The following is a 24900-nucleotide window of genomic DNA, read 5'->3' as shown; positions in this document are numbered from 1 at the left end:
GAATGGAATTAGTGATATAAATCAACTTTTTGACGATATTCTAATTTTATGACCAGCACCTGTACTATACGGTTAAGAAAAACATCAGGCTGTCTTAAACGGTAAAAAGTAACTACAACACGATTTAAGTAACTTTTTCTATCAAAGTCTGATGATGTTTGTGGAAGTTTATCATGCCAAGAACAAGTAATAACTCGAAGGTCCTCAGAAAAATAGTTTCTGTTACTCATCAGGCTGGAATAGGTTACAGAACCATCTCTTAAAGAGTTTGGACTCCACAAATCCACAGTCAAGACAGACCGTGTAGAAATGTTGATTCAAGACCACTGTGACTCTCCCAAGAAGTGGCCGACCAACCAAGATCATTTGCAAAGCAAGACAAGGCTATAGTCCGTGAAGTTGCAAAGGACTCCAGGATAACTTTTAAGCAACTAAAGGCCTTTGACATATTGGCTAATGTTACTGTTCAGGAGTGAAACGTAAAAAAAAAAAAACACTTACAGCAACAACAACTCAGCCTCAAGATGGAAAGTTCTGCTTAAGATCCACTCACATTTACACATTTTTTTTTTATTGCGACTGTCTATATCTGAATGTCTCATATGTTTGTAAATAAGGAAAAACTGATACTGAAGATGCTATCTTGCATCCAAAACAAGCAAAAAGACTGCAAACGGCTGAAGTTGCAAACACTAACTTTGTGCCCTATACGTTTAATAACAGAAAGTCTCTGATAAAATAATCTTTAATAGTGTAAAAGGAAAAGACATAATGGCTTTACAGACATTCCTTTAAAATGATACACAGTTACCAGTTCCTGGTGGAGTTTGGCTCAGTGGGAACCTAAACTTAGCCACACCTCCTCTCCTTGCATATCTTAGAGGGTATTTTTCGGTCTCTAAGCCTCATTCAATGCTCTTTATTTTTCCTTCTTTGTTTCTGAAGCTTGGATGGTCCCCGAGTTTCTGCAGAAACAGTCAGCACAAAAAAATGTCCTGGGCTCCTGACAGAAACACAAAGGGTTTGCTGTAAGTTTCCAGAGCTCGAGCCAAGATGTATGCTTAGTGCACACTAGCAGGGCAGAGCAGCACACAGCGCACAGCACACAAAACACACAAGATCCCAAGATCTCGAGAAGCATTTGAGGAAGAATATTTGGTAGAACACACACACACACCAAAAAACAGCACTAGTGGAAAAAAATTAATACATTTTGTTAATGAGAAGATTACAAACTCTTGTTTTTTTTTTTACCTCATGAACCTATAATTGCAGAAAAAAAGAAAACATTAAATGCATAAGACTTTTTTAGAAGATTGCATTTAACAATTTGTGTTTTATAAGTGTTTTTTTTTTTTTATTAGTGTTTTTAAATTTAATGAATTTAATTTTAAGTGAATGTTAGGTGATCTATAAATCTGAGCAATCACGAATAAATATATTTATATATATAAATAAAAAAAATCTATATTATGGACTAATGAAAATATCACATTTTCAATTAAAAATGTTAAAAATACTATTTATTAATAAACAAACCAAGAATGTTTACATTTAAATTTATATATGAACACTTATATTAAAATTGATACGTTTACATTTATATTTTGCATTATAATGTACTTTATGAAAAAATAAAATAATGTTAAATTATTAAAAAAAAATTAAAATTAACTTCAAATTGGAATTAAATTAAATTGATGCATTTAATAGACAGTTTTGTCCAAAGCGACTTACAGTGCATTCAGGCTAACATTTATTACCTAGCATGTGTTCCCTGGGGATCGAAACCACAACCTTGCGCTGCTAAGCAATGCTCTACCGCTTGAGCCATAGGAACACATAAAAAAAATATCTAATATGGGCTGATTGTAATAATCATAAAATTTGAAAATTGAATTGAATTAATCATATACACACCAACAATGAGTATAAAAATTCAATTGCATTATGGGCATCTCTTTAAATTCAAGGGTCTATCACATCTTCAACTTGGCACCTCAAAATCCATTTAAAAAGAAACACACGTGAACACACTGACCTTGCGACTGCTATAAACACATTTAAGCACAGAGGGACTGATGTGCTGCCAAAAAGTAGGTGGCCCTCCAACATGGCGGCGAGCATCTCAATAAACCCCTCTGCCCTCGCTGCGTCTGGCACCAACCGCCAGCTCTCCAGCCCATCTGCTCACTCACTCCACACAGTAAGAGAGTGGCCCGCTTACCCATGCACCCACCGCACAACCTGCCATTCACGCCACACACACTTGACGCTTACTCCCTAGAACGGTCTGACGTTCTGTCAAACCCTCATTTGCTGAAGCCTGTGCAGCTTGGCTTGACTCAACAATGATCCCAGGTTTTTTTTTTTCTTTTTGTTTTTAAAGTCACACCATGTGGGAACCCAATGAAAGAGAAATTGGGAAACTGAGCATTTAGTTAAAAGTAGTTAAATTATTTCAGTTTAGTGACACTTTCATAACTGTAACAGGTTCAGGTTGGCTGACATTCACCACTTCAAGGGTGGACAATTCTTTTCAACATATTACATCACTCCTCCAAATAAAGTCAAGCCAAGGTATATTGTTGTCGATACTGGAATTTCAAACTTCGATATGATACCTTGAAAAATATCGATATTTGATACCATTTTCGAGACCACAGAAAAGATAAATATAAAGAGAGCGAGACAATCATTCGTTCATTATCTTTCTCGGCTCGGTGTTAATCTTCAGTTCTCTCTTCACAGCAGTTCAGTCAGTGTACTGTTTGAGTAAATGAATTTCTCCGGGATATTGGTTTATTTAAACTCAGATGGAGTGTCAGCCACATTAAAAAAGTTAACAGCTTAAGTCATTTGTGGATATGCTTATTGGAGACACAAACCGTTTCAAATGATTCAGTTCGATTTGGTGAACTGGCTCAAGAAGATCCGGTTACATTGAATGATTCGTATCACAAACTGCCTTGTTTTGAACTCTCTCACAACAGACCCGGAAGAGAAGACAATGATAAATAAAGTCGTAGTTTTTGTTATTTTTGGACCAAAATGTATTTTTGATGCTTAAAAAAAATTCTAACTGAACCTTCTGATGTCACGTGGACTACTTTGAAGATGTTTTTCTTAACTTTCTGGACATGGACAGTATACCATGCACACAGTTTCAATGGATGGACTGAGAGCTCTCGGACTAAATCTGATGGTCTTAAACTGTGTTCCGAAGATGAACGGAGGTCTTAACGACATGAGGGTGAGTCATTAATGACATAATTGCAATTTTTGGGGGAACTAACCCTAAGTACCTTGGCAAAAATGATATATAACCTTTATGATTAAATCCATACTGAAAATAGGTTCACAGGTGCCAGACATTTAAACACCCACACACATCATCTTAACAGCAAAATCTGGAGTTTTCCTTCTTCATTTGTTGCCCCAGCGAGTGTGGTTAGATTCACAGATCCAGCAGTGGGTAAACCCAACAGGTCAGCGTTTACCGACAACACTCATTTGTTAGCAACTCTGTGACTCACAGGTTGTGGTGGCAGCTTTTCTTGGAAATGACACAGCAACAGCTTCGCTAAAACCAATTCTTTCTTGGGACCACCGAGGAGAGTCTTACTTGTGTAATGCCAAGCCAATCTCACACCCTGGGCACATAATCTACTTTTCTGCATTAGGTTTATTTCATGGGTGACACAGACACATGCGCATATAAGCACATTGACACAGAAACTGCAACAGCACACTCCCTTAGCAGACAATCCATTCTGCAGTATAGATTCATTGCCAAAGTACACACCTTGGTCTGGAACCCTAAGGCATAAACCATATGTGACCCTGGACCACAAAACCAGACTTAAGTGTAATTTTTATGAAATTGAGATTTACACATCATCTGAAAACTGAATAAGCTTTCCATTGATGTATAGTTTATTAGAATGGGAAAATATTTGGCCAAGATACAACCATTTGAAAATCTGGAATCTGAGGGTGCAAAAAAGTCTGAATACTGAGAAAATTACCTTTTAACTTGTCCAAATTAATTCCTAACAATGCATATTACTAATCAAAAATTAAGTTTTGATATACTTGTGGTAGGAATTTTATGAAATATCTTCATTGAACACGATCTTTACTTAATATCCTAATGATTTTTGGCATAAAAGAAAAATTTATAATTTTGACCCATACAATGTGTTTTTGGCTTTTGTTAAAAATATACCTCAGCGACTTAAGAATGGTTTTGTTGTCCAGGGTGTCATGCAGTAGAAGGAAGAGACACAAAAATGCACGTCAATAATAAATAAGACTGTCCATATTAAAGCTAATTTAAAAACTTTAATTTTAAACTTAAAAATCTCCCTAGAAATGTGATGTTGTAAATGTAAGAAATGTTCACAATTAATAACTCAAAAAATTATATTTATATTGCAATGTAATGATGTAATATAACCATCAAGTAAAAAGTACAATTATATTTTCCTTAAACCTTGAATATATATTTTAATGTTTTATACAGGTTTAAAAAAATAAAATAAAACATTATTGTACATAAATTAAATGCATAAAGACATTTTACAGCCAAAACTAAACTTGACATGTTATAAAAAAGATCTATTTATTTTAAAGACGCACTGATCTTGACACACACTCATTTTTAGACACAGTCGATGATATCATTTCCTGTTCTTTTCTGCATGTTGGTTGCATCACTTAACCTTGATTTTGGCAGGCAATACATTCCAATTATTACTAAGCAGTTAGGTTAAAACAATATCTTTTTTTTTTACTAAGAAATAATAAAAGAAACAATAATACATATAATAAAACTAATACTTAATAACATTCTTAAAGAATTGTATTATTATAATTAGGCTTTTTTTCTTCATTACGGTAACAATAATATTAATTAAAACCTTGTTTATTTTTAATTTTAGATATTTTATTTCATCCCCCACCCAGCGAGCTCAACTCAAAAAAAGGCATCATGATGGAATTGTAGTCTTATGGCAATCATTGATTATTTTCACAAAAGGAATCATTTTGAGAGACAGACAACAAGCACCATCTGCACAATAATATGTTGTTATCATTGTAGAACGTCACTCACTCACAAACCCCCACGCACATGCACAACATTTCTTATTTTTACTTGCTCATTTGTTTTAATATATGATAGCAGATGTCTCCAGGGCAGCTGAAATCATCACAACGGCAGAAATCTGCTCTGAACGTCAGTGGAATCTCAATGATTACCCTTCACTGTGCCTGCAGTGAGACCACTTTAGCTTTCAGCCCCACTCATGACAGGTTAAAAGGGGGATCTGATACATTTCACTCGCTTTTGGAGTTGATTGATGCTTTCGCAAGTAGAGTCAAGAACAATTCGACATGTAACAGAGTACATCAAGGTTTCAATTACTGCCCCAGTAACACCTGACACTGATAAACAAAACAAACCCCAAAATTCAGAGTAATCACCGAGAGCTCTCTTTGACATGGAGGTAACTTTATTAGTCATGTTTGATAGCAAACATCACTATTACTATTGTATTTACTTGGGGTAAAGGTTTGAGCTTTTACACATCAATCATCCATCATTGTTTGTGCTATACAGACACGAATAATAATGGCTCAAATCGTGTGGCTTTAAGACCCCAGCCATATTTAGGACCAGAATATCATGCACTTTTAAAAATAAATGTTCTTTATCTGCAGCTGCGGTTCCATGAATAAGCTTTAACATTCAGAGAATCTTTACTAATAGAGGATCCAAGGGTGCTTTTGACAGTGATACCATAGAAAAACTATATCCGGTTTCCAAAATAACTTTTCAGTGAACAGTTCTTAAAGAAACAATTTTTCCTGTAAAGAATATTTAATTAATCTAAAGAGCCTTTTTAGACTATATAAAGAACTTTTCGTGGAAAGGTAACATTGTTTCTACTGGATTTCATAGAGGGTTCTTTATAGTGGAAATAAGTTCTTTAGTTTAAGACTAAATGGTTATTTTAACAACTGTTCAGTCTAAGTTGGGCCCATAGACAATGGGAATCACAGCTTTGAGAGTCAAAAAACATACACAAATCAAACCAAATTAAACTGTGCGGCTCATGACAAAACATTACAAAGATAATTGTGTCCTGAGCACGTTCTCAATAGATTTTCTATCACTCTGTCTACAATCTCAATGAGGAGTGTCATTGGTCCACTTGAGAGATAGGTGGTGGTGATGCCGTTTTTAAGTCTGTGATCCGCCGTAAAGCAAGATGATGACACGTCAGTCACCAGCTGTTAAGAACGCAGGACAGTTCAGGCATTGTGGTGAAAATCAGAGGTAAAAAACAATATAAATACTGTTCAGTTTCTTGCACAGACTGATCGTTTTGTGTCTTTACACATCAATGTGTCGTCACGATCCGCAGGGTTTCATTTGGTTTTGTTTGTTTTTTTCACTCTCAAATCTGTGATTGCAACGGTTTGATTTAAAAACTTTTCTTTATATTCTTCTGAAGAAACAAAGTCACCTACATCTTGGATGCCCTGGGGGTAAGCAGATAAACATCACATTTTCGTTTTAAATGCTTCTCCTACTCTTTCAAATAGGGGCAATTCACCTGTGTTTCATCTTGTTAGACACACAGGACCCAATTACAGGGCTTCCTTTCATCTCATTAAAACAGGGAACTACCAAAGCGCTTAACAGGATGAAATTAAATAAGAAACCATTGAATGCACGGATATCACAATCCAGGAAAACTATTTTTAATTAACACACAAGTGGATGGTTTCTTCAGTGTACACTTTACAGATAATAGACCATTTCTGAACTGGAAATCCCTGACCCAAATTTATCAAAACTGAACTTGAGTCGAAGAACCACCACTGTTATTTCCACAGCTTTCGAGAAAGAGCCTGCAGAAGCCACTCAGATCACACTGACCACTGGCCCTTAGCTCTTTGGCATATGCGTGTCCAACTCAACCAAGCAAAAAGACTGCTTGGATTTCCTTTGTGTCTAATCATCCTAACGCTGAGATCAGGCCCAAAATTAATGTTCCATCATGAAGAACTGTGGCTGACCAGACAACACTTCAACTTACAGCCACAAACAAAGAAGTTCTCTGAGGCAACAGGATAAAATACCACATTTCTCCAACATCCTAATCTTAGGTGGTCATTTATCAAAGATTTCAACATCTCTCTCCTAAAATAGTCCTTTAGGGATTCCGGAAAATATGAGCTAGGGCAAAATTAAGTCAACAGATTTGCTTCGAAATGTTGCTGTGTGCTCTGAACAGATCTTCCACTGGACATGAAGACTTGTGTGTGATGGCAGGCGCTCAAATTTTCGGAATACTTAAATCTTTAGGGGTCTAATGTTCAAACTGACAGACTAATAATTTTTCCTCCCATTATTTGGGAGGGCGAACTCAATTTCCTCTCAAGATGCTCCTAACCAGAGCATATATAAACACAGACCCTGAGAATTTGGCTCCAGGGGTGTGTAGCAAGCCTATCTTAGGATGATGAAGTTTAAGGTCAAGTGACTCACTAGATCCCATCCAACTCATTTTGTATTTCTATTGCATTTTTGCTAGCAATCTGCTGGGATGTTATGACCTAAACTTGACATCAATAGCTATGAAAGGCTGTTTATGCATGAACATCACTGTACCTGAATCTTACGTGAACATTATGACTCAGTAAGTCTTGGTTGGTGGCTTCAGTTCAATGTAAACAATAATTGCAATGAAGTTCCAAAGTTCATCTAAATTCCTTCCTCATGTCGTAAGACACATTCTTGGCATATTGTCTGGCTGAGATAGACCTGTACATATTGCAAAAACACCGACCTATATTCAATAACTCATTAAGCAGAGGGATCTTCAGGAAACAAACATAAACTCAAGATATTTCAAGGGGACAATAAGTCACTGAAGGTCAAGTGCCAGAAAAAGCAGGACATTCCAGCACATCCCATCGAGCTCCTTTTTCATTGTTGTGGCTGCATGTCTACAGTTTCGGCTCTGGATTTATATATTCTTAACTGTAGTTTATAGAATAGCTTTATATAGTCTAGAGACTCCAAATGGCCCTACTGTGATGCAGTTAACTTTTACTATTAAACATTACTTGAACACATACATACAGTAAATTTATTTTTAAATAAGCTATATTTCAATAAAGAAGATAAAAGCTTTATATTGGTACATTAAAGGGGTCATATGAAGCCTTTCTCTTTGGAGTGTTACAAGCTCTTGGTGCATAAAGAAGGTTGTTGAGATGCTGTGTTTTTTTCCGTTTTAAAAGCGAAACTACTTTGTTTAGCCTTCCAAATAGGACAATATCCGCTTCGTCATGCCAAGAGTGGATCCATTCTGGTAGCTGAGGAAATACATTATCTTTGCGCTGTGGATCGGCTTTCACGGTGGATGAAGCAGAGTCCAGACTGGGGTTATTGTTTTTTTTTCTAGTCGTGCCGGTAGACGGCATCACAGTAGGTTAAGCGCCGTCACATGCTTGAGGTATTCAGCCAATCACAATGCACTGGTAAGCTGGCCAATCAGCATGCACCTCACTTTTCAGAATGATGAGCTTTGTAAAAATCAACGCGTTTCAGAAAGGCGGGGCATAGAAGAGCAACAATAATGTACATTATGTGGAAAATAATGTTTTTTTTATCTTAAACTGCATAAACACATTACATTACACCGAATATACAACATAATGTTATTTTTAGCAACATCTTATGACCCCTTTAAACAAATGATAACTGAGAATTGGATTTTTGCAGATATATATTTTATACATTTTACTTTTCAATTAGCTTGAGATAGCATGTTACAACTTATTAATAATTATAAACAACATTTATCTGATTGAATTTTTTTAATCTTACAGGTATCTCATGGAAGAGACGCCCGTTTCATGAGCTAAGGTTATAACTATACCTTTATACTTTTTTTTCTTTTTTCTTTAGATATTTAAGAGTTTGATACATATTTATACACACTAAAATGAGATAGAGTACTTACGTGTATGTTCAGGCAATGTCACAATTTGCACCTAAACACTTTTTACTCGCATATATTTTACTCTACATGCAGCCTATATCTAGATAGAACATTATGTCAGAATATGTTTGTCTTTAACAGCTGTGACCTGATACTATTTGGACTGGAGTCTAATGCATCATGTTTAACAAAAACAAAAACGATTACAATTTGTATTTTACCCTCTATAGCAAATCTTTGCTCAATACCTTCAATATGAGTGCAGTCATTATCATTCTAGATAGGACTCACCTTACGTACGTATCTTCATGCTGGTGCTGACATTTACTATTAATTAAACCAATGTGCGATTTAAAGCGAGTTCACAGGGTTAAAATCCGCAAACTGTGCTCTTGTGCGAGAGATAAAAACAGTGAGAGATCCAAACCAATGTGCGATTTAAAGCGAGTTCACAGGGTTAAAATCCGCAAACTGTGCTCTTGTGCGAGAGATAAAAACAGTGAGAGATCCGGAAGCCGCGAGCACATGAATACAGTTGTCACGCAAAAATTAAGGGGAACCGCACAAATCCACCTTCCGAAAAGATTGGCGGATTATGTTTTTGTAGTCGCGGATGCCAGTAATCCAAACAGATGGAGCGGTATGCGCTTGGGAAAACTGCAAATCTTGTCGACTGCGCCCCGTCAAAGGAAGAAAGTTTCCTCTCCGCAAGAACAGACTGACGCCGAGTTTTTCCACAGAGGAGCAGAGAGTGAGAGTAATGTCAGCCTCGCTCAGGAAGAGATGACGCGCGCACTGCGTGAGATTCTGGCGCCCTCGACCGACTGCCATCAACAGCGCGCGACGTTTCAGTGATGGGGTACAAGCAAAATTATGACAAAACATAATTGGTTTTTAAACTATATTGTCATTATTTTACTTTAAGTAGTAATTGTTTATATACATATTATTTATATAATTACTTAATATTTTTAAGGAATTTTATTTAGACATGTGAAAATAGGCCTTCCTTGTCTGTGTCATTTTTAAGTTTTTAGCGGTACAACATATATAAATATAAAAATTAAATAGATGAAAAATAGATAAAACGCTACAGTGGGTAACAAACAAATAAATACAGGCTAAGGTAAAAAATATTCTAATACAATTAGTTTTTTAACATTTTTACAGCCTTAAGAGGCTCCATTAACAAAGCAATTTTGTTGCAGAATGCAATATACATAGAAGTTTTGGACATTTAGCATTTATGAATAAAGAATTTGCAAGAATTATAAAGAGTATAAAATTATAAAACCGTCAAAAATTATAAATTTTATATTCATCAAAGATCATTTCTTTTTGCATTTAAAAACTCCGCAATGATTTGTACTTCATTCCCCATAATTCCATGCGAAAACGTCATAACGCTCTAGCCAATGATATCCAGTCTGACCAGAGAAGCAAAGTTCACCAGGAAACATCATTAGAAATGTAGAGCATAGTTCATGCATCAGACCCTGTGAACCATCTGTGTATATCTCAATAAACGGTTATCATTTTATTTTATCTTATTTTAATTTTTTTCCCGAAAATGCACAGAGTGCAGGTTTTGTCAGGACATCTGTCGTCAAATAGTCGTGTGGGAATGAGGCAGTGCAGCGCTTTAGCTGCTGATCCAAATGATATCGTTGTGGTTCATGGACTACGAACAGCCATCGGCCGAGCGAAGAGAGGGTCTTTTAAGGTATGTTATCGCTCGATATGACAATTGACAGTTACATTCACAGTATTCTCTATTAAAATCTGTCTTTTTGATTTTAGGACACTACCCCAGATGAGCTTCTCAGTGCCGTGATGAGTGCAGTGCTGAAGGATGTGGGACTGAGACCCTCTTTACTAGGGGATGTGTGTGTTGGTAAGATGACAGGTCATCCAAGATGTAGAGGAGTTTGTTTCTTCAACAGAACAGATTTTGGAGAAATGTAAAATTACATCACTTGCTCACAAATGGACCTTCTGCATTAAATGTGTGCCATCAGAATGAGAGTCCAAACAACTGATAGAAACAATATTTGTGAAGTGAAAAGTCCTCTGTCCATAACATTGCTTTCTCCAGTGAGAAAGAAGTCTTGTCTGAATCGGGAGAGAAATATGCACAGATCAAGCACCATTTACAAGCAAAATTTTGGTGTGAGAGAACAACAGGGGATTCATTTCTTCACTGGAGGGAGCGTTATGAATTTACGGATTTTGGTCAGATCCAGTGGTTTAAAGTTAAAACGCCTTAATGATAAAATTGTTTATTATAAACGCACAGCTTTTCGCTTTGCAAGACATTAATTGATGGACTGGAGTCATGTTGATTACTTGTATAGTATTGTGATGTTTTTATCAGCTGATTCGACTTTCTTTCTGACGGCACCCATTCACTGCATGGGATCCACATGTGAGCAAGTGACATAATGTGATTTTTTTCAATGAAGAAAAAAACTCATTAACATTTTGGATAGCCTGAGAGTGAGTACATTTTCAGCAAATTTTCATTTTTGGTTGAACTGGTCCTTTAACATAATATACATTAATATAGACTTACTGCTATTTTTCAGGCAATGTACTACAACCTGGTGCAGGTGCACTGATGGCTCGAGTCGCACAATTTTTTAGGTAAAATGAGTAATTGAATAATAAATCAAGATATTGCAAAACATTTTAATTAGCTATAAAATACAAGACTTACTTTATCTTTCAGTGGCTTTCCTGAGTCTGTACCAGTCTATACTGTGAACAGGCAATGCTCTTCTGGACTACAAGCACTTTTTAATATTGCAGGTAAAAATTACAATTTAACCTGCAAAATGGCTCGTTTGGGACGAACCATAAGAAAATACAAGATTATAGTTTAAACAGGCTTTTTTCCCGGTTTAAAGGTGGAATCAGAGGAGGTTCGTATGACCTGGGACTTGCCTGTGGGTTAGTATGCTACATTTGTATTTGTTGATTTCAGCAACTGAAGTGAAAGATATCGCATTAATCAATGCGTAAAGTAGACGTAAAGTATTTTACTTGAAGATTTTAAGTTGCTTTTATTGCTGCTGCTAAATCCAACTGAGACCTCTTTCAGGGTCTTAATTATTATCATTTTTTGTTTTGATTCTAATTATAAAATGAAGAGAAAATATATTGTAAATATAGTTGTAGTTTTTTTTTAATTAGGTTTTTTTATTAATATTATTTTTTATTGTGTGTAAATGTGCATGTCTATATTTTATTGCTATAAATCGCTTTATCCATGTAAAGCTACTTGAATCTGAATCTTATAGCTCATCAACTTTTCCCTTTTTTTTTAATGCTAGTGTGGAGAGCATGTCTCTTCGTTCACCGAATAACCCTGGAGACATCAGCCCCCGACTGATGGACTACGATAAAGCCAGGGACTGCATCATTCCCATGGGGTATGCATGTTATTCTTTTATCCTGTTTTTATATTTACATTAAAATATAGTTTTTCTCTTAGTTTTCTGTGTGTTTTCTTTCAGAATAACCTCAGAGAACGTTGCTGAGAGATTTGGCATCACTAGGGAAAAACAGGACCGCTTTGCTCTCAGCTCCCAACAAAAGTAAGTGCCGCCATGACATTTAGAGAGAGTTTATAAATTCTAGTTGTTGGTATTTAACAAAAATGCATTCAAAACAGCTCAAAGGACTAATCATTGTGGACTTTTATAACACTAGGGCAGCCATGGCACAGAAAAAGGGCTTGTTTGAGCAAGAGATCACACCAGTCACTACTAAATTTGTAGACGAAAATGGTACTGAGCGCACGATCACTGTCACAAAGGATGATGGGATCCGGCCTGGGACTACCTTGGAAGGCCTTGCCAAACTGCGACCAGCATTTAAAGAAACCGGCAGCACCACAGCAGGTGTGCATATGCAGAAGTTTGGAAAAACGAAAAAAGACGTTCAATTCCATAACTCAGTTCTTCGGCTCCCATTGCAGGCAATGCCAGTCAGGTGAGTGATGGCGCAGCAGCGGTGCTAATTGGCCGGAGATCTACAGTGGAGAAACTGGGACTTCCTGTTTTTGGGGTGCTGAGGGCGTGCGCTGTGGTGGGTGTTCCACCGGATGTTATGGGCATTGGCCCAGCCTATGCCATCCCAGAAGCCCTGAACCAGGCTGGTGAGAGTACAGTTGCCTCACAGGCTCAAATGAACCATTTATATTCTAATAGTTATAATTTTAAATGTATTGAAAGAGAATTCTCATTTTCATTATTCCTAAATAATGGTTGTAAATGAAGCGTGCTATTTCATTTGCTTGTGCAGGGTTGACTGTGGATGATATTGATGTGTTTGAGATCAACGAAGCATTCGCCAGTCAGGTGACTTAGATTGATTTTCTTGGATATCCCTAAATTATTCCACTACTTTCCTGTTATTAAGAACAGCAGCCTTCCCAATTTCCTAGGCTGTGTATTCTGTGGAAAAACTGGGTATTCCTATGGAGAAAGTGAATCCTAATGGAGGAGCCATTGCTCTTGGTCATCCACTGGGCTGCACTGGTGCTCGACAGGTCGTGACTTTGCTCAATGAGCTCAAACGCAGACGCAAGAGGTGAACGCACATAAAAAGTCATACAGTAGAGTCCTATGAATTATCCCTCCCCCCCCCCCCCTAAATTCCATTAATTTTTTTCCCAAATTTGGACTTTTCCATTCAGATTTTGATGGATTTTATTACAGTGTTGTGTTTTTTTTGTTGCAGAGGGTATGGTGTGGTGTCCATGTGCATTGGGACTGGAATGGGAGCAGCTGCAGTTTTCGAGTATCCTGGCCAGTGATAAAAGCCCTAGTGAAAAATCCCAAGATGCAAATCTCCAGATGACACGCAGAGAAACTAACAAGTCACAAATTCTTTTTAATCAAGCTGCTAGATGTCTAACTGTCAACCCAAGCAGAAAGCGTACACGTCTTATTTAGTGCGTATCAGTGGCTGTTTGCCTTACTTTTGAGGATGTTCAACGTTCAGAACTTTCAGATCTCTCTTTAAAGTGCCTTGCATTTCAACTGTGATAACAGATCATGGAAACAGACATGTTTGTATCTGTAACAGCTTTAATCTCTTTGATTTGTGACATTAATCTGATCTGCTCTTGCCTTCTGATATGGATGTAAGGAAAGAATAAAGAAAAAAAGGTTTTCATCTGTTTTGTGGGCCGGTGTAATTTGCAAAGGTTTGTAATGCATCTCATTTGTTAGAATAAAAATGATTTATGCATGAAACTTTGTTGTGTTTAAAATGCCAGGTATAATATTTTTAAAAAGTTTAGGGTCAGTAAGTTTTTTTTATTATTATTATTAAGAAAATCATATATTAAGAAAGGATGCATTCAATTTATCAAAATATTTATTTTTCAATTAAAAGCTGTTTTTTTTTTTTTTTTTTTTTACTTTCTATTCATTGAAGAATCCTGACAAAAAATGTATCATGGTTTTCACAAAAATATTAAGCAGCACAGCTGTTGAATTTTTTCAGGAATACATTACATTTTCAAATATGTTAAAATGGAACAGTAGTTAGATACGGTAAATAATTTTTCACAATATTTCTGTTTTTGCTTTATTTTTGATCAAATAAATACAGCCTGGGTAAGACATAAAAATAAAAACGTAGAAATCTTACTGACCCCAAACTTTTGAAAAGTTACTGTCTGAAGTCACTGTTTAACTACAACTTGAGCTTTGAACCTCGGTCTGAAAACATACTAGGCCATTTGAAATTAGCTTTTTTTTTTATGTTGTTCTTTAATATTCTTTTTCATTAAAAGAATGCTACTTTCACAAATACAGCATTTGAAGTAAACAGATATCAGAGTCTAATCAAAGTAATTAATTTCTGTACACGGAGAGAAAGACACACATTTCAGTTCACCTGACTTTTATATGAAACTCAGTGTTTTGTCAGGTGTCAGAATTTGAAGACAAAACTCTCATCAAATGATCCTCTTCCATTGACCTTCAGAAAAAGTGGTATCTCCCCAAGAAACCCCCGCACTGTGATGATTGCCTGGAACTCTTTGTGATCACGGTGGAGAAAATGCTTTTAGTATGAAGTTTAAGACTATATTATATTCAAACAAATACAGTTAAATAATGGAGTGTTCAGTGGACTGAACTTTGAGCTTCAAACTCAACCTAAATCTTCATCCACCACAGTTACATTACATATATCCCTTTTCTACAGCGTGATTAGTTTGTGTGTGTATCAGGTGAGGTGGACTGATCTGCAGCAGCTGCTTACAGAATGGTGTGTCTACAAGAGCTTTTAACACCGGAGTCTCCTGAACACTTCATTGCAACCTTCAGCATCTAGACACAAAAATATGAGCTCAAATAGATACAAAGTAATTGCTATGATTGTAAAGATCAAACAAAGTTAGAGCTGCAATTTGTTATGACAGCAACCTTAACAAAGTAGATGCAACTACACGGTGATTGCACTCCACAGCTGCTTTGTCCAAAGCCAAATCTTTTTACTTGTAAGTGCGGTCCATCTTTGACAGTTGTTTGTCCAACACAGCAGGTGCCAAAATCCACAGTGGAACTTGAAAGGTGCAGTGTCGCTATTTTCAGCAGCCATTATTTCAGTCTTCAGTGTCACATAATCGTTCTGAAATATTCTAATATGATGATACTCAAGAAGCGTTTCTTATTTTTACTAATATTGAAAAGAGTTGTGCTGCTTAGTATATTCTTGTATACAACGCAATGCATATATATATTTTTTTTTTTTCTTCATATTATTCATGATAAATGAATCACTGCTCCATGTGTGTTCACGGTGCATGTGTGTTCAAGGCTGTGTGTCTGCACTTTGGATGGGTTAAATGCAGAGCTCGAGATCTTAGTATGGGTCACTTGGCTGTGTCACACCACTTTTGTAAAATAGAAAGTAAAAAAAAAAAAGATAAAACATTTATTTGAAAAAGTAATCTTTTGTGACAATAGAAATGTCTTTACTGTAATTTTTTAAAATCAATTGAATGCATCATTGCTAAGTAATAGTATTAATTTCAATAAAATAATTTAAAAAATATATATATATATTATTATAATTGACTCTAAACTTAAAAACTAATATAACAATATTAATAATAATAACGGTTTGAAGTTCAACTGAAAAAAAAAAAATTTTAATGTTTTTTTTTATATAAAATGTATTAAATTATAAAAAAATAAAATTTTAATAATAATTACTTTTTCCCCTATAAAGACTTGTTGGAATGAGGCTATTGTTCCAGGACAATATGACTCCCACAAGATGGGGACAGGATGACAAAATTATTACCCATCATCATCTTCAGGTGCAATAGGCTTGAATATTCTGTTTAAAGCTCTATTTTTAATCCCAGCTTTTTGAACCTCAAAAGGAGCTTTTTGATCTAAGACTTATTTTAGATATTTACAGGAGCTAACTTATGCCTGTGCACACACCTGTAATGCTGTTATTGCTGTACTGAATGGTCAAACTCTGCCGAAACTGTGGCATCTTTTCTCCAGCATCATTGCACAGAAGAGTAACAGAAGGCTGAGCATCTGATTCCTCACATGCTTCATTCAGACAGGTCAGGAATGAAAATGAATTATGGAAAGCCACCTTAACCTGCAAAATAAAATGATTATCAAAATCACTTCTGAGCTCAGGCATTGCTAGGGCATCACTAATTGATTGCTATATCAACAGATGAATTACACACATTTGTAACTCACGCAGCAGGTTTTACATTGTCCAGCCTCAAGGGTTCTGGCTCATAGCCCTGTGCTCTCTCCACTTTGCCTGGAGTCAATGATGCAAGCTACAAGATAAATAACAGTGAAATGACATTACTTTGCCTGTAAAACGTATTCTGTTTTTCATTTTTGAAAGTGATTGTGAATGCAGCACAATGTAGTCTGTGTTAGAGAGCTGGATAAGATTAATATATCTAAAGTCTAGGTTCATGAAGCCCAGAGCATAACACAAACACCTTTGGTTGAACTTGACAGGATCAGAGGCGTGAAAGGCACACGAATGCTGATTCTGCCCCCTGCTGGAACAACCTGTACTAAAGTGCACATTAAATGCTTTTTTTCCCCTCCAGCACATCTCATCATTAATGTTCCTAATCCAGATATGGAAATAAAACAGAACCTAATGGAGACCTGAAACAGTATTGATTTCCATAACCTATGGTTTGCTGTGGAGTGATGCAGTATGGGTAGTCAGAGACATTCCCTTCATGGGGCTTCAGAAACACAGAAAACTGCTTCTTCACTGGAGCCAGAGTCCTAGAAGGGTTTCTGCCCTCCTCTCCATCACATTCTCCCTCATTCTCCCCAAAATCATCCTACTAAACAGAAAATGCATCGGCTTTGGAATGTTGCCATGAAAACTAAGCCTAGACTCACAGATTTGGTCATGAAAGTTGAGCTTGTTCCTTCCTAGCTAGGGGTATGACTGTCGTCCCATGTGTGAGGGAACATGACGGATGAGTCCAGCCCTCCAAGAACCTCACTGCTATCAGCATCCTTCAGAGGAAAGGGTTCATCACATGCAACCAACAGGTCTATCAATTTACTATCACCGACCTCCAAGTTGTAGGTCACCCACGGATATCTGGGAGGTTTCAGAAAATTTGTATGTCCATTTGTGAATTCAATGTCAGGAATTCATCTGGACAGGAATGGGAGTTGGATCTACTGTAGATCTCCAACCTGAAAGAAAAGAAAAGACAAAATTCACTGTAACTCAGCTGTTTGATTTGAGAAAGGGAAAATATTTATTATGAAACAAGATGTTTGAATGTTTTGTGTCATACTTGACAAATGAGGTTGTCTTGATAATCCCCCACAAATATTGGTGAAAGCAGTGATATTGATGGTTCGAGTCTCAAATGGGCCAAGCATCCCACCATTCGGTTCAACAAGGGATGCTGCACCTTTCCCATTGGAAAGAAGACAGTTTACAAATTCTGGAAGTAAAGAAAGAAAATGAGTTTTTGACTTTGCTTTTTCACTTTCACTGATACTATAGAACACAAAAGAATAGGTTCCACCACCCACCATATGCTTTTTGCTGTATTTTTGCACTCCTTGACAGAGTGGGAGGGTGCACCGCTCCTGTTTAAACACTGATAATAAAGAGAACTTTTACCGGACAATATTAGAATCATTTCTGGAGGATCATGCATTTAAAATTGTAATGATATTTCGCAATATTACAATAAATTCAGACTATATAAATGGTTAATTAAAAGTTTTTTTTTTTTTGTACTAATACTAAAACAATTTGGAATAAAGATATGTACCGTAGCTTTCAGAGTTTTTGATAGATTTGTTAATGACTACTGGCTCATGCTCACTGAAGTCCAGTGTGATTGTTTGGTGATCGGCATCCCTTGAATTAACACTAAATATGTAACAGTGAAAAAGACAAGTGATATTGCAACAATGTCTTAATATATATATATATATATATATATATATATATATATATATATATATATATATATATATATATATATATATATATATATATATATATATATATATATATATATATATATATATATATACACACACACATATATATATATATATATATATATATATATATATATATATATATATATATATATATATATATATATATATATATATATATATATATATATACTAATGACTAGTGAATTAAATATGACCTAAAATCCAGATTTGCATTATATAAATGAGTTATGAGTGAATTATACCACATCACGGGTTAACATCACTTTTACATTCTTTCCATACAATGGACACTGAAGCTAAGCTATTTCCTGTTATAATCAATGTTGCAAACAGTTGTGCTGCTTAATTTTTTCAGGATTCTTTGATGAATATAAAGCTCAAAAGAACAGCAATGAAACAGAAACAGTTTTTACTGTCACTACTGATCAACTTTATGTGTCCTTCATACAAGTATTATCTTCTTTAAGAAAATCTTACTGACTCCAGACGTTTAAACAGTATATCTGTTTGTTCATACATTCATTGACTGATAATGCTCTGAACTATTTCTCCTGCTGAAGGCTTCACTTCAATTCCATGACTGTCAATACATTCAAAGTGAATGACTGATTGTCACTGATTCTGGCTGGATCGAGAACGTCCATGATCACCAACTGGCAGACACTGTAGTAGTCTTTTAACTGAGACAGATAGAAAAAAATAGATTAGAGAGTTATTTTAGTATCATTTGATATACTGCTATATGAGTGCACATACATCTTTTGGACAGTATGTGAGCAGGAACTCATGTGCCTGTGCAGGGCTCAGGATCCTAATTCTGTAATTCTGAACAGATGATGCTGAATTCTGAAGGGGTCTAGTCTCTTCAGACAACAGACATATAAGTTTAGGTTTTCTGCCAGTGGTACGGGAACTCCAAGTGTCTACACATAAACAAAAATATGATTTACAAATATGCCAGTGAGTTTCTGCTGTACATACTATTCTGTGTTTACACAGATGTGTGTAGGGAACTCTTCTGTAAAGTGGAATGTGGATTGGTTGGGTTGAATCTGACATAATGTTCAGCCGTGATATCACACAGTTCCCCAAATTCAGGCAGATGCTCTCCGCCTGATATTGATACCAGCTCCACAGTGATCAGCTGACCTGTACCTGAAAAAAAGGAAAAGTGGAAAAGTGTTAAATTTCACTGTGGCATAATTGTTTGTGAAGAACAGACCATTTTTAAAGTGGACTATATGATTGGAGATGTCCAGCCTAAGTCACCAGTTTGTTATTTCATCAAGTATTGATCATTTATAAAAACAAAATTACATTTTGATTGAAAATTATGAGCTCAAATAAAAAATAAAAATGAGTTCACAATAAGATCAAAAACATGCATTCTGAAAATAGATTTCATTTTTACTTTAAGACATTGTTTGTAGTCAGCTTATGTAGTACAGATGAAAGTTCAGTTGTGCAACGGTTTATTTAAACAAGCAGATCAAGTATTTTCAATTTCAGTTGGGTCCAAATAACTTTGCACTCCACTGACTTTCACTGTTGTTTTTCATTTTTAGGTAAACTATCTCTTTAAGACCTAGATGTTGAAAGAGCTGAATATTGGAGGTGGTCTGCGGGCCTCTGTCTGTATAATGACAGGATACGGGACCTGCATCTCCGCAACCAGAACGTGCTCATAGTCAGCCAGAGAGTCTGGAGCAAAATGCACCATATACTGGCAACTCATTCCAGGAGCGACAGTTCCCCCCTCACCAGGGGACCTGTCTGTGAAACACAAAGCTTTGTTACACAGTTTCATATCTTGATCTCAAAGCAGATATTCAGTGGTACAGTAGTAATTATTCACATTTTTAACAATAGATGTCGCTGTTTCCCTATTCTACCTCCTCGAGCTGCAGGGTAAATAGTACCAAAGAATTATTATAAGTGAAATTATATATAGTGTTTTTTTTTTTTTTTTTTTTTTTTTTCATAATATGGAAGTAAAAAAGGCTAACAGCAAAAGTTTGGTTACCGAGATTCAACAAAATATCTTATTTTGTGTTCATCAGAATAAAGAAACTCATACAGTTTTGGAACAACTTCAAAGTGAGGAAATGCTGACAGAATTAAACATTTGGGTGAACTTTTTAATTTTACACGAAGTAATGAAAATGATTTGAATGGTTTTAGTTTTAGTTAACATTAAAAACCCTGCCATTTCCTCTAGTTCAGTTCAGCTTCAATGCAAATAATGCAGAGTACTCCTGGCAACATAAATGAGTTTTTCATGAGGTCAGGTGCTTTTTTTATTCTTTAGACTCACCCAAACCAACAGGGAAGTATGGGGAGGTTGAAGAAAACATTTGAATGTGGTGCCTAGACACAGTTATGTTTTTGAGCTCCACCCCTGTCCACAGAAAACAGTAGGTACCTCTAAGAACTGAAAACATACCGAACTGGAAAGACACCATTCAGAAGTTACGCAGTAGGGAAAGTAAAAAGTAAAAACCTCACATTATTGACTTAGTCAATAAAAACATGCAGTACACAATCATAATTTTATACTTTCATACATTTCATGTTGTATGAATATTATTATTGATTCAAATGCTACCAATGAATGAAATATAAGGTGCTTTTATACCTCGTAGACGTGTCCTACTCTGTAGTCAGTGAAGATGATCACAGGTGGTTTCGATTGAAGATGGGAGAGAAAGGAAAGGGAATTTTGTCACAATAATTGCCATTTATGAGCTTATAATTAATTAATACCCAAATCAATAAACAGAATATTTATTCTACTATGCATCCTAAGATGACATGCCTTGATTACTAAATCAATACTGTAAAAAAATTAATAATGCAGTAGTTTTGTTGTATAACCGTCCAACAGTTTATGTGCAGTAAACTAGAATAATTTATTAATTTACAGAACACATTTGTTCACTTAGAAAATAACCACAGGAAAAGGTGTTTAAAAATGGTGACCAGTCACAACAACTAAAATATATACTTTCCCACATACAGTCAAATATTTGAATCTAATTTCTTGCAGTACATGCTTTGTTTCAACTGCCCAGCCACACTTTATTGAGTATCTCATTCAAACTGGATCTTTCGTTCTGCTTTTGTTTTGACTGCCAAGAAGCAGAAAACAGTCTTGTGATTCTTTGGCCACTGTGAAGGGAAAATTTCCTCATTCAAATGGCCAAAGACATTTCAGTTGGCCCAGACAAGTGAAACGGGCAATGGAGTGATTCATTTGGAATGCTGATATGTGCTTGGAGACAATAAGGCCAATAAAAGACACAGAATAAAAAAGTTATATAGACTATATGGCTGATTATACTCACAGAATAATCCATTCTGCTTGTTTGCAATTTCATGTTGTCCTTTTCAGATGAAATGTATCAATACATGCAGATCAGCATTTCTAATACAATGGGTGTGATCTGTTTCTTGAGTGTTCATGTATTATATTTCCCCTACCCAAGCTGCACAAATATTATGGCAATAATGGTTGAATGAAGCTGACCAAACTACAAAAATTATTTCTATTTTCTTCCGAATTTGATAGGTTATTAGTTAATTAAAGGTGTTATGTATGACTCACACTGAGTGGTTGAACTATTGCAGTCTAAATTCAAAATTTTGGAAAGGGTTATTTTCACCAAGCTCCTCCTCCTCAAACTTGACAAAGAAGGTTGCAAGATTGACAACAACAACAGGATCGAGCTCACTTAATGACGAATGAAATTATTAATTCTGCCAAGTGGCAACCCGGGGTGCCAAAATACAATTGGGTAAACTGGCAGTGGTTGGGTTTCACAAACCAAAGCAAACACTGAGATTCCGGCCCAGAACACACATTTTCAAAAGAGAATATCTGACTGCAGCATTGTGTTTCAGATAAACAAGTAAGTTAACTTAGCATGTTTCTTAAATATCTGCAAACATATTATGGTATTTTTTTTTTTATTAAAGTCAAAAACTTACATACCCTTAAAGGTGATGTGGCCAATTTTTGTTGACCAATGGAAGATGAGAAACCGGTTAAAAAAAAAAAAATGAATATACTAATTATACTAGCTAATCATAGAGGTTATAGAAATTATACATCAAATAAATCAATATCGAGTGTATCTCTAAGTATGATATTAAAATCAAAAACACAGGCACACTTTTCTCTGCCAGTGTTTTTTTTGTGCCCTTTCCCACATTCTCTGGCCTCTTCTCTGGCATGATGAGAGTCTTTCTGTCATGCTGAGCATTTGGGAGCAGGTAGTGAGGGTTGCGTAGAAACTTTTGTTGGTCTTTGTGCTTCTGCAGGGAAGCCCTGTCTTTTGCCTGATTCTGAGCACTGAGCTTCTCCATCCAACAAGCTTTATGCACCAAACAAAGCTTTAAGTTAAAGAAATTGGAAACATAAACTACACTGAACAAAATTATAAACGGAACACTTTTGTTTTTGCCCCCATTTTTCATGAGCTGAACTCAAGACTTAATAATAACTGAACTCTAAGAATTTTTCTATGTACACAAAAGGCCTATTTCTCTCAAATATTGTTCACAAATCTGTCTAAATCTGTGTTAGTGAGCACTTCTCCTTTGCCGAGATAATCCACCCACAGGTGTGGCATATCAAGATGCTGATTAGACAGCATGATTATTGCACAGGTGTGCCTTGGTGCACTTGATGGAGCTGGACTCTGGAGAGGAAGGGAGCGTGAGTGTCTGCTCTGATTGTTCAAGCAGGCTCTGGGCCTGAGTGTAACCATCATCCTCTGGTTCGGTGCAAATGTGCAGATCATAAGAGATAGTTGGCTGGGCAAAGCCTGGAGTGAACTTGCCTGTGAAAAATTACAGTATTATGGTATGCAATCTTATTATTTAAGTAGGTTTTTACTTTATTGGTCATTGAAAAATTACCTTTTGGGCTTTTAATAACTGGGGAATGCACTGTTGTATAGTCCAGTGGGAAAATCAAGTTGTTGCTCCTGAGAAGCTCGCTGTCCACACACTATTTGAAAGCTGATTTTACTTTGGAGACATAGAGGATTCTCCTGTTTACATGGGTTTTTGTGTCATAAGATGACTAACTAACTGACGACACACTGTGGATAGTAGAAATAAGCATTGTTTTGAAATAATCACTGTCCAAACAAAACCAAATACTTTCAAGCTAAAAAAAAAAAAAAAAAAAAAAAACATTTATGAAAGTTCACCCAAAAATGAAAATTGCATAATTTCTATACCATTCTATAACTTTTAATTTTGTGTTCGACGTAATACAGTTAATGTTATACGGGTTTATTAAATGCAATTTAATATTTCAATGCCCGACACGTGTGTGTGGTGCGAAGTAGGTTTACGGTGATATTTTATGGAAACGTGCTATTCATATGTCTCAATATAAAATGTGACGGCAGAAATACCCTTTACTAAAAAACATGGCATGTTTATTTAGGACGTCACCATAGTAGCTAACAGTGCGAGCGGAGCCACCCAGAAGAAACTCCTAAAAAACAACAACAACAACAACAAGACAACTTATCCAGAGTGATTTGTTTGAATTATCTTAACAAAAGAGACAATTAAAACTGCCACTAAAACTTAAGGACTTTTAAACCACAAAATGTACACTACTGTTCGAAGTCAGTAAGATTTCTTTTAAAGAAATTAATTACTTTGTACAGCAAGTTATGCATTTAAGTGATAAAAAGTGACATTTATATAATTTTTTTTTTTTACAAGAGATAAAACACAGATTCGATGCCACATTAATAAATGGCTTTTAAAAAATACATTAAAATAAAGAAGTTTGAATCAATATAATATTTCACATTTATTATGTTTTTACTGTATTGTGGTCAGATACAGTCTTATAGGAGACTATAGAAGTAAATGTGTTGTTTATTTGCATTATAAACATCTAACAAAAACATTTTGTGTTTTTTCTTAAAATGTGTTTTTGCGCCATCTTTCCTTAGAACTCTATAGTTTACTGTATTATTACTTACACTTCAACCGGAATGTCTAATTTTTAATTACATTTTAAGTGGTGCATCTGCAGAAAATGCTTTTTTGTATAAGAGAAAATCAAAAACATCAGAATTTTTTTTTTTACATATATGCAACATGGCCATAAATTAATGTCATAAAATGTTACCCAGTCCAAAAATAGCATGCACACCTTTTACATACCTGAAGATCAAGAATGGTTTGGCAGTTTTGAAGGGTGTGCTAAAAGTTGCCAGACGGGATAATTTTCTAAATACCCATGATCATAAAGCAAAAAGGCTGTATGCTATTGAACTTCACACCCTCTTGTGCAGGTTTTGTGTTCTGATTTTGTCCCATCA

General features: G+C 35.6%; 2 protein-coding genes and 1 pseudogene across 3 annotated transcripts in view; 1 reads left to right on the top strand and 2 right to left on the bottom strand.

The window, feature by feature from the left end:
- The window catches only part of LOC127946604 (mitogen-activated protein kinase kinase kinase 3), a 54505-nt gene extending 44628 nt beyond the window's left edge, over nucleotides 1–9877 (bottom strand). Inside the window, exon 1 of one of the 2 annotated variants that reach the window (XM_052543286.1) lies at nucleotides 9315–9877. The gene's annotated coding sequence lies outside the window, so the exon portion shown is untranslated. Of the gene's footprint in view, nucleotides 1–811; nucleotides 1156–9314 lie in introns of those variants that run through there. The other variant, XM_052543287.1, reaches the window with a different exon arrangement.
- Nucleotides 9878–10465: 588 nt separating this feature from the next.
- On the top strand, nucleotides 10466–14284 carry LOC127946603 (3-ketoacyl-CoA thiolase A, peroxisomal). The gene is made up of 12 exons (XM_052543285.1): nucleotides 10466–10746; nucleotides 10824–10917; nucleotides 11609–11666; nucleotides 11752–11831; nucleotides 11930–11972; nucleotides 12356–12454; nucleotides 12539–12619; nucleotides 12735–12925; nucleotides 13003–13182; nucleotides 13329–13384; nucleotides 13471–13616; nucleotides 13767–14284. The coding sequence occupies exons 1-12, from the start codon at nucleotides 10594–10596 to the stop codon at nucleotides 13840–13842; spliced, it is 1257 nt and encodes a 418-aa protein (XP_052399245.1). The 5' UTR covers nucleotides 10466–10593; the 3' UTR covers nucleotides 13843–14284.
- A 2483-nt stretch (nucleotides 14285–16767) lies between these two features.
- On the bottom strand, nucleotides 16768–24820 carry LOC127946108 (deleted in lung and esophageal cancer protein 1-like; annotated as a pseudogene).
- Between the last annotated feature and the right edge of the window lie 80 nt (nucleotides 24821–24900).

The sequence above is a fragment of the Carassius gibelio genome, chromosome A24 (genome assembly GCF_023724105.1).
Source record: "Carassius gibelio isolate Cgi1373 ecotype wild population from Czech Republic chromosome A24, carGib1.2-hapl.c, whole genome shotgun sequence".
NCBI classification, from domain to species: Eukaryota; Metazoa; Chordata; class Actinopteri; order Cypriniformes; family Cyprinidae; genus Carassius; species Carassius gibelio.
Note: the sequence above shows the minus strand (reverse complement) of the source record. Positions and strands in the feature narration are given on the sequence as shown.